We start from the raw sequence: 13,937 nt of genomic DNA, 5'->3' as shown, positions 1-13,937 counted from the left end.
TCCATGGTGGTCTGACAACCACGGCCAATTCTAAGTATCTTAATATAAGATTTGCTATCTGTGCTAACTGGTTCCCTATTTCCATTGGTTATTAATTTGTTGGTTATAAAGGATTCTGTCCCCAATTCAGATGCTAGTAGCAATTGGCTTTTGGTTTCTTGATGAATTGTTTGTGCAAAAACCTTTGACAAAAAAAAAATTCCATTAAGAAAATATTTCTACTCTTAGGAAATCCAAATTAAGGGTCATAAGGATGAGATAGTCACCAATAAATCCAATAAAGAATTAAGTACAATAGAAATGGGTAGACATAATTCAGGAGAAAGTGAGGTCTGCAGATGCTGGAGATCAGAGCTGAAAATGTGTTGCTGGAAAAGCGCAACAGGTCAGGCAGCATCCAGGGAACAGGAGAATCGACGTTTCGGGCATAAGGGCTTATGCCCTGAAGAAGGGCTTATGCCCGAAACGTCGATTCTCCTGTTCCCTGGATGCTGCCTGACCTGCTGCGCTTTTCCAACAACACATTTTCAGCTCAGACATAATTCAGGACAATAATATAAGATGCATTTAAGAGGAAGCAAGATAAGAACACAGAGGAAATAGGAATAGAAGGTTATACTGATAGGGTTATATTAAATTGGTTGAGAGTTGGCTCACGTGGAATATCAATACAGATCAAGTGGAGTGAATGGCTTGTTTTAGTGCTGTAACATATATGTAGTCGACTAATGGTGACAAATCTAACTGTCTCACACTCCCTCTAAGCTGTATGGGTGTGCAAATACACAGCAATCAGAAACGAGCAGATGGAACAAACAGTCTCTGCATGAGCAATGTCTCCTTAACACGTGGCTGCACATTATTGTTGAAACGGTGACGCAGTGCAACAAGCAAAGTACATGCAACAAACAGAAGTTAAAAGGAGCAATGCTCTCTCTACTGTTTTGCTTGAAGAAGTTTCTCACAACCCCTTCTGTGCACTACTTTATACCCTCAGTAAGATCAAACACAATAAACAGGACCAGAATTAGACCACAGGGCCTGCTGAGCTTGGTTCACTGTGCAATGGAAAATTATGAAAAAGTTAAATGAACAGAGAGGGGGAGGACTCAACTGAGGTTATTAAAGTTTCCAAAACAAGTAATAGGATAGAAAGAATGGAAAAGGCCAGGCGTCTAACTTCAGACCCTGTAGATTAGGGGACAAATATGAGAAGGGGTGTAGTCAACATAGGACTGACAGTGTTGCACTTGAATGCACTCAGTATACGAAACAAGGTAAATGTGCTTGTAACACAGATTGAAACTCACAGCTGTGGTGTTATGGGTATCACAAGGTGTGGTTGTATGGGGATCTTGATTTAGTTATTTGATTTGATTTATTTATTGTCATGTGTATTTTTGTCACCACTCTCTGGCGCCATCTTAAAATACAGAAAAATAAACCAAACCATAGAATATAAAGGCAGAAAAGTAAAGAAATAAAGAAAAAGTATTAACTTTACAGTCCTTCTTGTTAAGTGCTCTGTCATGGGCCATGGACCATGGACCTGGTGGCCAGGCATGAGCCCCCTTGCCGTGCCACTCTTCCGTGCAATCTTGCCTCCAATGATACACTTGCCACTATGAGTCCTCACCAATGCAGACGCCATTGATACCACTGGGTACTGTCCCAGCCCAAACTCGACAGTGCCGCCACCATGAGTCCACTTCAGACTCATCTCACCAATGCAGCTGCTGCCAATGCCACTGAGTTTTGTACTGGGCCCAAACCCATCTCTGCCACCACCTCCACGAATCTGCACTAGACGCAGAAGCCTCTGGGAACCCAAACTCAGTTCTGGTGCTGGGCTTATTCATCATTGCCAATGCTGTTGCCACAACTGACCTCTTCAACAAGAGGTAATAGAAAAGACAAAAAATGGAAAAACAAGAGAGAAAAAAAATAGAAATAGTTCCTTAGTGGTTAGCACTACTGCTTCACAGCACCCAGGGACCCAGGTTCAATTCCAGCCGCAGGCAACTGTCTGTGTGGGTTTCCTCTGGGTGCTTCGGTTTCCTCCCACAGTCCAAAGATGTGCAGGTTATGTGCAGGTTCAGTTGGCATAGGAAGGCAAATGCTATGATAGCATTCATTTCAAGAGGTCTGGAATACAAGAGCAGAAATGTACTGCTGAGGCTGGTCAGGCTGCATTTGGGATATTGTGAGCATTTTGGGCACCATATCTAAGGACTAATGAAGTTTGTAACAGTGTTGGCATACTTGTTTAGGTTGGCCACTGAATTCTTGAATATGCACCAGCCCACTGACTCTAAGCAATCCCATAAAAATCGTTCCGTTGCCTCAGACCACACTGCACTACCTTCTGCACAGGATCCTCAGGCTTCAATTTTTGCTTGTAAATCTGGAGGAGGAGCAGGGCGTTGTGATCTGATTTTCTAAAATGCAGGTGGGGTATGGAGCAGTAGGCATCTTTGATGGTTGTATAGCAATGGTTAACGATGTCCGGACCTCTGGTGTGACAGGAGATGTGTTGATGGTACTTTAGTAGAATGTACTTGAGGTTGGCCTGGTCAAAGTCACTGGATATGATGAACAAAGCCATTGTAAGTTGTAATCCTATTCTTTAAATACAGAGACCAAATTGTACAAAGTATTATTCCAGGTTTGATCTCATCGAAGGCCTGTATGATTGTAAATTTTTATACTCCAACTCCCTTGCAATAAAGGCCAACATGCCATATTCTGTTCCTCAGTGCTGCTGTACCTACATGCTAATTTACAGTGTTTCTTATATAACTACACTCGAGTCTCTCTGAACATCAACACTTATATAAGTTTCACATAATTTTTTAAAAATGCTGCTTTACTACATTTCCCCATATAGTCTTCAGCTGCCATGTTGTTGATACTTAACACTGTCTAAATCTCTTTGCAGCCTCTTGTATCCTAGCCAATTTCTTTTGGTTATATTCTGTAAAGAGTGAAGTTCTTTGTTGAAGGCATTGTATAAATACAGAATGTTGCTGTATATGTGGAAGTAAGAAAGCAACTAAAACAGCAAGCATGCACACTCTGTTAATAAAGCTGAGCTAATGCTTCCCCATCCAAACAGTTCAGCACTTGATGCACTTGTAAGACAGCAAAGAGTCATACAGTCATAGAGGCAGAGACAGGCCCTTTGGTCCAACTCGTCCATGCTAACCAGACATCTGACATTAATCTAGTCCCATTGCCAATATTTGACCCATTTCCCTCTAAACTCTTCCTATTCAGATACCCATCCAGGTGCCTTTTAAATGTTGTAATCATACCAGCTTACACCACTTCCTTTCCATACATGCACCACCTTCTGCATGAAAAAGTTGCTCCTTAGGTCCCTTTTAAATCTTTCCCCTCTCACCTTAAACCTATGCCCTCTAGTTTTGGACTTTTCTACCCAGGCAAAAGGACCTTGACTATTCACCCTATCCATATCCTTCAAGATTTTACAAATTTCTAGAAGGTCACCCCTCAGCCTCCGATGCTCCAGGGAAAATAGCGCCAACCTATTCAGCTTCTCCCGACAGCTCAATCCCTCCAACCCTGGCAACGTCGTTGTAAATCTGGGCAGCATGGTGGCTCAGTGGTTAGTGCTGCCTCACAGCACCAGAGACCCAGGTTAAATTGTCACCTTGGGTGACTGAGTGGAGTTTGCACATTCTCCCAGTGTCTGCGTGGGTTTCCTCCAGGTGCTCTGGCTTCCTCCCACAATCCAAATATGCGCAGGTCAGGTGAATTGGCCATGCTAAATTGCCCATAGTGTTAGGTGCATTAGTCAGGGGTAAATGTAGGGGAATGGGTCTGGGTGGATTACTCTTCGGAGGGTCGGTGTGGACTTGTTGGGCTGAAGGGCCTGTTTCATACTGTAGGGAATCTAATCTTTTCTGAACCCTTTCAAGTTTAATGACATCTTTCCTAAACTGGGAGACCAGAATTGCACGCAGTATTCCAAAAGTGGCCCATTCAATGCCCTGTACAGATGCAACATGACCTCCCAACTCCTACACTCAATGCATTGTCCAATAAAGGCAAGCATACCAAATGCTGTTTTCATTACCCTGCCTGATAAAAATGGGGCCTGAGGTTGCAGCCAGTAAAGTGTAAAAGACCAAAGGGGCAAATGTGCAGCACAGAATCATTTTCAATAAAATCTTAAAGAGCAAAATTGTGACTTGGAAATGGTTGAAGGAATAAATAACAGCATAAAAGTTGAGGTGAACTTACAAACAGTAAACCAACAATAGATTCAACAATAATACAGAACTGCTAAAGGCTAGCATTGAGAAAAACTATATAAAGATATCATCATCTACTTGTATGTTATAATTCCTTTAATATAATAAACATCTCAAGGTGCTTCACAGGAGCATTATAAAAATTTGGCTCTGAGCTCATTCAAGACAGGCAGGATCCAAGGAGTGTCTTGAAGGAATGAAGTGAGTTAGTGAGTCAGAGAAGTTTAGGGAAGGAGTTCTAGACCTTTGGGTCAAGACAGCTGAAGAGGTGGCCACCAAAAGTGGAGCGATTAAAATTGGAGGTGCTGAAGAGGCTAGATTGGATGAACTCTGATATCTCAAAAGGATTATGGGGCTAGAGGAGATTATCTCTCATGGGTCCGTTAGTGAGGTGAGTGTATCCTCCTGTTGTCTTGGAGATGGGTTCATGAGCACACTGTGGAAAGTTGGAAATGAGAGGGACCTAATCAATCCCTGTTGGGTGTTGTGTCAAATTAAAGGAGGAAGATTTGCTGCACAGGGTTTCCAGGACCTGCTGCTGCAACAGAAGTAGCTGCTGGTTCAGTGAATAACTGAGGCCAATACTGTGTCCCAATAAAAGCATCAAAACTATTCAGTGAATACAGTTGTCAACCAGAAGCTGCACCACAGGAAGAATGAGCTAATCAAGAATGATGGAGAAATGGGTGAGGTCAGGTCTTGCATAAGGCATCAGGGCAAATATAGAATCCCTACAGTGTGGAAGCAGGCCATTCAGCCCATCAAATCCACGCCAAACCTCCAAAGAGCAACCTATCCACACCCACCCCATCCATGTAGCTCTGCATTTCCTATGGCTAATCCACCCAGCCCGCACATCCCTGGATACTATGGGCAGTTTAGCATGGCCAATCCACCTAATGAACATCTTTGAACTGTGGGAGGAAATCCATGCAGACACGGGGAGAATGTGCAAACTCCACACAGACTATTGCCTGAGGCTGTAATTGAACCTGGGTCCCTAGCACTGTGAGGCAACAGTGCTGACCACTGTGCCTCTGTGCTGCCCAGAGGAGGCCATGGAATTAGGGTGTTATACTGAGTCAGGATATAACTTGGGTATGAGCCATAAGCTCTGTACAAATAAAAAGCATTTTCTATCACATGGAGTGATTGCAGACTGAGTACACTTTTAATAGAGCACTAAAGTCAGAAATATGGTGCAAGTGTGAATTCTGTTACTTCCGAAGCTAAAATTTAATTTCCCATTGAGAATTTGTAAATAGTCATTTGGTAGTACAGAACCTGAGTACTGCTGAAAAAAAAATACATATTTGTGAAAGGCCTTTCATCTTGCCAATGTAAAGTGAAAATAACCTTCTTAGGTATTTTCTAACAACATACCTCTGGAGCAGGTGGAACCTGAACTTGGGAAACTAGACACTAGTACTCCACCACAAGATCCCAACAACCCTTTCATACTGTATGAGGAGATTAGTCAAAAGGTTGATTGATAGAGGTATTCCGATGGAGAATGAACCAATTAAGATAATGACTGACAATTAATTGTCAAATTTTTTTCAGTAATACTCAAATTGAGAATTTGACTTTGAGTTTTAAAAAATGGCTGAAGAAGTTACGCTGCTATATAGTTAACAGAAACTGCCTGTCAGGGCCAGTTGTCTGTCAATCAGCTGTAAGCAGTTGCCTGAACAGATGCTGATTGAACAGGAAGCTGAGTTAGCAGTTGTAACTTGAATGTGTGTCATCAGCTCTATAAAAAATAAATAATTTTTTTTATAGCATAGAGTGATCACAGAACAGTGCAGAATTAACAAAGTGCTGAAGTTAGCAGTTGTAACTTGTATGTGTGTCATTAGCTCTGTTTAAAATAAATATACTTCTTTATTGTACAGAACAGTGCAGAATTAACAAAGTGCTAAAGCTGGGAATTTGGTACAGACTGGAAGGATGATGTTGATTTTTTTACATTTTCCCTACGGTAGCTGGTAAGTGTTGTTCTTTCAAGTCTTAAATTTATTTATGCTGTTAGTGAGTTGCCTAGTAAAGAAGCATAACAGGGCACCTTGGTCACTTGGAATGCACGGCCTGTGCCATTGAGAACTCCAGAACAATATTTGCCTCCCAGACAATCATGTGTTATCAGGCTGGAAGAACTTCAGCTGCAGGTCCTGGAACTTGAACAGCAGCTGCTGGCATTTGCAATGGTTCACGGTTCAATAAGTGGTCATCCTGTAGCATAAGAGTATGCAGAGAGGGAATGGCTGACCACTGGACAGACAAGGAGGAGCAGGCAGGTGGTACAACAGTCCAAGGAATGGACTGTATTCTTCAACTGGTATTCAGTTCTACAGACTGGTGAGGGAGACAGATCCTCTGGGAAGCACAGTCACGGTAAAGTCTATGGAACAGGGAGGGATTCAGTTGCATTTGAGGGGATAAGGTCTGGAAAGCAATCAGAATAGAAGATTCCATAGCGATAACATTTTCTGTGCCCACCAACTCTATTCCAAATGCTCTGCTGCCTCCCTGGAGCATTCTGAAGGGGGTGGCTGTGGTCAGAAACAGGGAGATATTATACAGGCAGATTGAGGGGAGCTAGGAAAGACAATAAGCAGGAACTCAAATTGCTCCCCGTGCACCATGGCTGTAGGTGAAAATAGATGGATAGAACAGACAATTGCCTGGCTGGAGAGATGGAACAGCAAAGAGGACTTGGAATTCCTGGGACACTGGGAATTTCTGGGCAAGATGGGAGTCTATAAGCTGAATGGCTTGCATCTAAACAGAGTCAGAGCCAGAAGCAATAACCTCAAGGCCATTTTGGGGGTGCTATTGGAGAGAGAGAGAGAGAGCTTCAACTAGTTTGGCAAGGGACCAGGGACCAAGATGTAGCAATAGAGAGGAGAAACAAGGTGTACAGAGGATTGGGAGTGTCAGATAGCATGACAGGATCAGAAAATAAAGATTTTAGGTGGAGTCAGACTAAAAGTGAATACAGCAAAATCTAATTAAGGTTCAGTGCATGTATATACGTGCACAGACTATAATAAGTAAGGTTGGTGAGTTCTACCCGCAAATAACCACACAGGAAAGTGATGTCATAGCAATAATGGTGAGCTGACTCAAAAAAGGGTTGAATTAGGTATTAAATATTTCTGGATACAAGATTTTCAGGCAGAACAGGGAAGGAAAAAGAAAGAAATGGGGTGGTAGTATTGATTAAAGAGAATATTGCAATGCTGGAGAGAGAGGGTGTCTTGAAGGGGTCAAGGACAGGATCCTTTCAGTTAGAATTATGAAATAATAGGGATGCCAGTACCTACTAAATGTATTCTACAGGTTGCCAAGTAGTGAAAAAGATGTAGAGGAGTAGAAGGGCAAGAGTGTACAAGGTCTATTGAAATATATACATAACATAAACAAAATATACATAAGCTATGGATTATAATAATGACAGATTCAATTTTGTTACTATAGACTGGGACAGTAATAATGCAAAGGGCAATGAGCAAAAAGAGATTATAAAGTGTGAACAGGAGAATTTTTTGATCAGTATATTATTAGTCCAATGAGGAAAGACGCAATACTGGATCTGATTCTGGGGAGGAAGGTGGATCACGTGTCAGAAAGAAAATCTTTGAAAGAACAGTGATCATTGGTTTAGATTAATTATGGAAAAGGTGAAGGAGCAATCTAGAGCAAAAATATTTCAATGAAGTAATGCCTGTCCAAGTAACCTGGAATCAAAGTTTGGCAAACAAAATTTAATCAAACAACTAGTCAACAAAAACAAGGTCCATTTCCATCAGGAAAACAGAAGCTCTGGATGACAAAAGAGATAGACAGTTCAAGTTGTGGCAGAAAAAGTGTGCATTGCAGATATAAAGTTAATAATAAAAGTAAGAATAGAGTTATGGTGTTGAAGTGAGAAAGAGAATCAGAGAGGCAAAGAGAAAGTAAGAGAAGAGACTGGCAGCTAACATAAATGGAAAGGGAATCTTTCACAGGGGTACAAATATTAAGTGTAGTAATAGGTGGGATAAGGCTGATTAAGTATCACAAAGGAAATGCACTCATGAAGGCAAAGTGCATGGTTGTGATATAGAACACATCAATTGTCTTTATAAAGGAACAAGATTCTGCTACAATCATAAAGAAAGAGGAAGAATGAAAGGCTAAACCCAACAACTACAGGCCGGTTACTATAACCTTGGTGATTAAAAAGCTTTAAAAACAGTTATTTAGGACCAAATAACAGTTAATTAAATAAGTATAGACTTGAGAAACCAGCATGGATTTGTAAAAGGTAAATCATTTTCAACTCCAGAAACCTTCTGCCCTCAATGTTACACCTACTGTGGAAACAATCTGAAGCCCATCTATTCTACACTATTCTATTTTCACCCATATGTCTATCTAATGACCACTTAAATGCCCTTGAAGTTGGCAAGTCTACTACTGTTGCAGGCAGGGCATTCCACACCCCCTACTGCTCTGTCCTATATCAATCATCCCTCAATTTAAAGTTACGTACCCTCATGTTAGCCATCACTACCTGAGGAAAAAGGCTCTCAGTGTCCACCCTATCTAACCCTCTGATTATCTTATATGTCTTATCTTATTTGTTCCACTTAAGTCACCTCTCAACCTTCTCTCTAATGAAAACAGCCTCAAGTCCCTCAGCCTTTCCTCCATACCAGGCAATATTCTAGTAAATCCCCTCTGAATCCTTTCCAAAGCTTCCACATCCTTCCTGCAATGCAGTGACCAGAACTGTACACAATACTCCAAGTGCAGCCACACCAAAGTTTTGTACAGCTGCAGCATGACCTCATGGCTCTGAAACTCAATCCCTCCACCAATAAAAGCTAACACACCATATGCCTTCTGAAAAACCCTATCAACTGGGTGGCAACTTTCAGGGATCTATGCACATGGACACCGAGATCTCTCTGCTCATCTACATTAACAAGAATCTTACAATTAGCCCAGTACTCTTTATTCCTGTTGCTCCTTCCAGAGTGAATTATTCTCACACTTTTCTGCATTAAACTCCGTTTGCTACTTCTCAACCCAGCTCTGTAGCTTATCTATGTCCCTCTGTAACCTGCAACATTCTTCAGCACTATCCACAACTCCACTGACCTGAGAGTCATCCGCAAATTTACTAAATCATCCTACAATGCCCTCAACCAAGTCATTTATAAAACTGACAAACTGCAGTGGCCCCAAAACAGATCTTTGCGGTACACCATTAGTAACTGAACTGTTCCCATCAACCACCACTCTCCGTCTTCTTTCAGCTAGCCAATTTCTGATCCAAACTGCTAAATCACCCTCAATCCCATGCCTCTGTATTTTATGCAATAACCTACCATGGGGAACCTTATCAAACACCTTTACTGAAATCCAAATACACCACATCAACCGTTTTACCCTCATCCACCTGTTTGGTCACCTTCTAAAAGAACTCAATAAGGTTTGCGAGGCACAACCTAACCTTCACAAAACAGTGTTAACTATCACTAATCAAATTATTACTCTCTAGATGATTATAAATCCTATCTCATATAACGTTTACCAACACTTTACCCACAATTCACTGGTTTATAATTACCAGGGTTGTCTCTACTCCCCTTCTTGAACAAGGTAACAACATTTGCTATCCTCTAGTCTTCTGGCACTCCTCCTGTAGATAATGACGACATAAAGATCAAAGCCAAAGGCTCTGCAATCTCCTCCCTGGCTTCCCACAGAAACCGAGGATAAATTCCATCCAGCCCAGGGGACTTATCTATTTTCACACTTTCCAGAATTGCTAACACCTCCTCGTGAACCTCAATCCCATCTAGTCTAATAGCCTGTATCTTAGTATTCTTCTCAACAACATTTTCTTTTTCCGGTGTGAATACTGACAAAAAAACATTCATTTAGCTCTTCTCCTATCTCCTCGGAGTCCACATACAACTTCCCACTACTCTCCTTGAATGGCCCTAATCTTTCTCTAGTCATTCTTTTATTCCTGATATACCTATAGAAAGCTTTAGGGTTTTCCTTGATCCTACCTGCCAACGACTTCTCATGTCCCCTCCTGGCTCTTCTTAGCTCTTTTAGGTCTTTCCTGCTGGGGAAGGATATATTTCCCTCTCTACCCACACGTACGTTCTGGAGAGACCATTCCCTCCTTCGTCAGATTCACATACCCCACCCCCGGCACCTTCCCCTGCCACCGCAGGAAGTGCAAAACCAGTGCCCACCTCCATTCAAGAATCTTTCCACATTCGACAGAAATTTACCTGTTCTTTTACGCACATTATCTACTGTATCCATTGCACCTGATGTGGTCTCCTGTACATGGGGGAGACAGGTTGCCAACTTGCAGATCGTTTCAAAGAACATTTCTGCAACAACTGCATCAACCAACCCTTCGCCCTATGGCTGAACATTTTAACTTCCACTCCCACTCCGCGAAGTACATGCTGGTCTTGGGCCTACTCCATCGCCAAACCCTTACCACCCGACACCTGGAGGAAGAATGCCTCATCTTGCGCCTTGGGAGCCTGTAACCACACATGATATGGATTTCACCAGTTTCCTCATTTCTCCTCTCCCCACCTTATCCCAGTCCCAAGCCTCCAACTCAGCACTGTGCCCTTGACCAGTCCTACTTGTCCATCTTCCTTCCTTCTCACCCATCCCTCCCACCCATCACTTCCAACTGCACCTTCATCTACCTACCACATTCCCAGCTACTTTCCCCCTAGCCCCACTCCCCTCCCATTTATCTCTCAGCCCCCCTGGGCCCCAAGCCCCATTCCTGATGAATGGCTTATGCCTGAAATGTCGATTCTCCTGCTCCTCGGATGCTGCCTGACCTGCTGTGCTTTTCTAGCACGACACTCTCGACTCTAACCTCCAGCATCTGCAGTCCTCACTTTCCCCTAACTTGTAACTCTCAAGCCCCTAACTTAGCCTTCACACCTCAGCATAACATAAGCCTGCTTCTTCCTCTTGTCAAGAGATTCAAATTCTTTAGTAAACCATGGCTCCCTTGCTCGACCACTTCCACCCTGCCTGCTGGGTACATGCTTATCCAAGGACACGCAGTACCTGTTCCTTAAGTGCTCTTCAGTTCTGTAAAACTTTGGTCTGACCTTATCAGGACTACTGCATTATGTTTAGGGCACCAAAGAATACATTGGTCTTGGCGGGGTACAATGCAGATGCCTTAAATTATACCTGAGCTAACAGCATGCAATTCTGGTCTCCTTGCTATCGGAAGGATGTTGTGAAACTTGAAGGGGTTCAGAAATGATTTACAAGGATGTTGCCAGGGTTGGAGGATTTGAGCTATCGGGAGAGGGTGAATAGGCTGGGGCTGTTTTCCCTGGAGCTTAGGAGGCTGAGGGGTGACCTTATAGAGGTTGAAAAGATATGAGGGGCATGGATATGATAAATAGACAAAGTCTTTTTGCTGGGGTGGGGGAGTCCAGATCTAGAGGGCATAGGTTTAGGATGAGAGGGGAAAGATATAAAAGAGACCTAAAGGACAATGTTTTCACCCAGAGGGCGGTACGTGTATGGAATGAGCTGCCAGAGGAAGTGGTGGAGGCTGGTACAATTACAACATTTAAAAGGCATCTGGATAGGAATATGAATAGGAAGGGTTTGGAGGGATATGTGCCGAGTGCTGGTAGGTGGTACTAGATTGGGTTGGGATATCTGGTCGGCATGGATGGGTTGGCCCGAAGGGTCTGTTTCCGTGCTGTACATCTCTATGACTCTATGAGGTTAAACTAATATGGTCTGCATCCCTACAAGTTTAGAAGATTGGAATTTACAAAGGGATTCGGTGGGGCAAAGAGAAATCTTCAAAAAGAAACCAAAATCAAAGGAACTGAAACCTAAACTTACAGCTTAGGAGTGAAACCAGAAAGCATGCTTTCACACAAAGGAGAGAGGAAATCTGGAACATGCTCCTCCAAGTCACAAGTTTTAATTTCAGTTTTTAAAACTGAGGTCGATGGCTTTTCTTAGGAAAGGATGATTAAGGGACGAGAGGGCTCTGCAAAGGATCTCATTGTGTTAGACATGCTACCATTCCGCAGCATAACATTTTAGTGCAAGTTATTATACAAACTGAAATAAAATTCAGAACAAGTACTTCTCATAGGCTGGTGTTAGCATTTCACAATATTTAAGGATATTATAAGGAATACCAACTGGCAATCTCTCTTCTTTTGTTGTCACTTGTCTTTTCCTCCTTGAACTTTTGGGTTTCTTGCTTGAGCATGCTTCGTCTGAATGAGACTCACTGGCTGCATACAGAAATATTGCACTGAGAAGGATGACCATTGTAGTAACATCAGAACCAGTCACAGTTAACAGTTTTGGTGACAAATAGAATTGTGTTTCCTTGATGTGCTAGAGGTTATTTCATTTTATGCTGATCTGGTATCTGAAATTTCCACATTATGAAAACTGCAAAGATTATTCATATCTCAAAGATTTCACTAGATTAACATTACAAAAGACCTCTGAAAATACAGCAAGCCTTTCCCCATTCTGTTGCAAATGTATCTGCTGCACATCTCCTCTGGAATGTGCACCAAATGGTTTTCCACTTTTAAAATATATTTAGTAGAAGGAGACAGTAGGCCACTGGATTTACCTATAAATTACATTGAGAAAGCCACAGTAAATATTGTAAATGGGAGCTGGATGCTGCAAAGGGCCATTGTTAGATTAAGTCATGGCCAACGGAGCAATGTGGGATAGTGTGACTGGATGCAAGGATGATGTTCCCTTTGTCATCATCAGAAAGTCACAAGGGTTTCAGCATGAGGGATAGACCATTTCAGATTCATATGAGAAGAAATGTCTTCACTCAGAGCGTGGCGAACCTGTGGAATTCTCTACCACAGAAGGCTGTGAAGGCCACATCACTGCATATATTAAAGAAACTGATAGATTTTAAGAGACTAAAAATGCCAAGGCATATAGGGAGAGAGCTGGAGCATGGCATTGAGATATAGGATCAGCCATGATCACATTGGATGGTGGAGGAGACACAATTGGACAAATAGCCAGCTGACACTCGAACTTTCCACATTTCTATGTCAGATACTTTGGAATTTATTTTTATAAGCAATGAGAGACTTACAAGCTGTGGAGGAACAAAGCTTGATATGTCCAAGTACACAAATCACTTCCACCTACTGTTGAGGTATAAAAGGCAACTAAAATATGGTTGGGGAGAGGATAGGTATAATTCATTTTGCATTGTTAATGAGTTTTTTTTTCACATATTTGTTGTTATTCTAACAAGGAAGCTGATTTTTATATAAACACATTATAGACACAGATAGAAATACAATGCAGAGCACAAATTGGTTGTTTAATAATTGAAAAAATTGGGATTTTTTTAATAAAGAAAGGTGTTTTCTTGCTTTGTTGAGGTGGAGCTGGTTTCTGTACTGATGTAGTTTATACAATCGTAGCCAGAACATGATTTGGTACAAAGGAGCCAGATTCCTTTAGCTGATACTTTTAGCAACAAAATACAAGCAGGGTGTTCTTACATCGAATCTGTGTGACATTTTCAAACAGAAAGTATTTTGTGCTCTAAATGCCACCCACTCCCTTAAACTGAACAAC

General features: G+C 42.0%; 1 protein-coding gene across 4 annotated transcripts in view; it reads right to left on the bottom strand.

Annotated features, from left to right (window-relative positions):
- dzank1 (double zinc ribbon and ankyrin repeat domains 1) overlaps positions 1-13,937 on the bottom strand; it is a 113,928-nt gene that overhangs the window by 8,840 nt on the left and 91,151 nt on the right. For all 4 annotated transcript variants that reach the window (XM_087991535.1, XM_087991537.1, XM_087991534.1 and 1 more), the window contains one exon: positions 12,504-12,598. In XM_087991535.1, coding sequence (XP_087847661.1) covers positions 12,504-12,598 — 95 coding nt within the window. The remainder of the gene's footprint in view (positions 1-12,503; positions 12,599-13,937) is intronic.

This window comes from Chiloscyllium plagiosum, unplaced genomic scaffold (genome assembly GCF_037043375.1).
Source record: "Chiloscyllium plagiosum isolate Xiang-an unplaced genomic scaffold, Cpla_swu_hap1 HiC_scaffold_10, whole genome shotgun sequence".
Lineage (NCBI taxonomy): Eukaryota > Metazoa > Chordata > Chondrichthyes > Orectolobiformes > Hemiscylliidae > Chiloscyllium > Chiloscyllium plagiosum.
The sequence above is the reverse complement of the archived record's forward strand: the minus strand, read 5'-3'. Positions and strand labels throughout refer to the sequence as shown.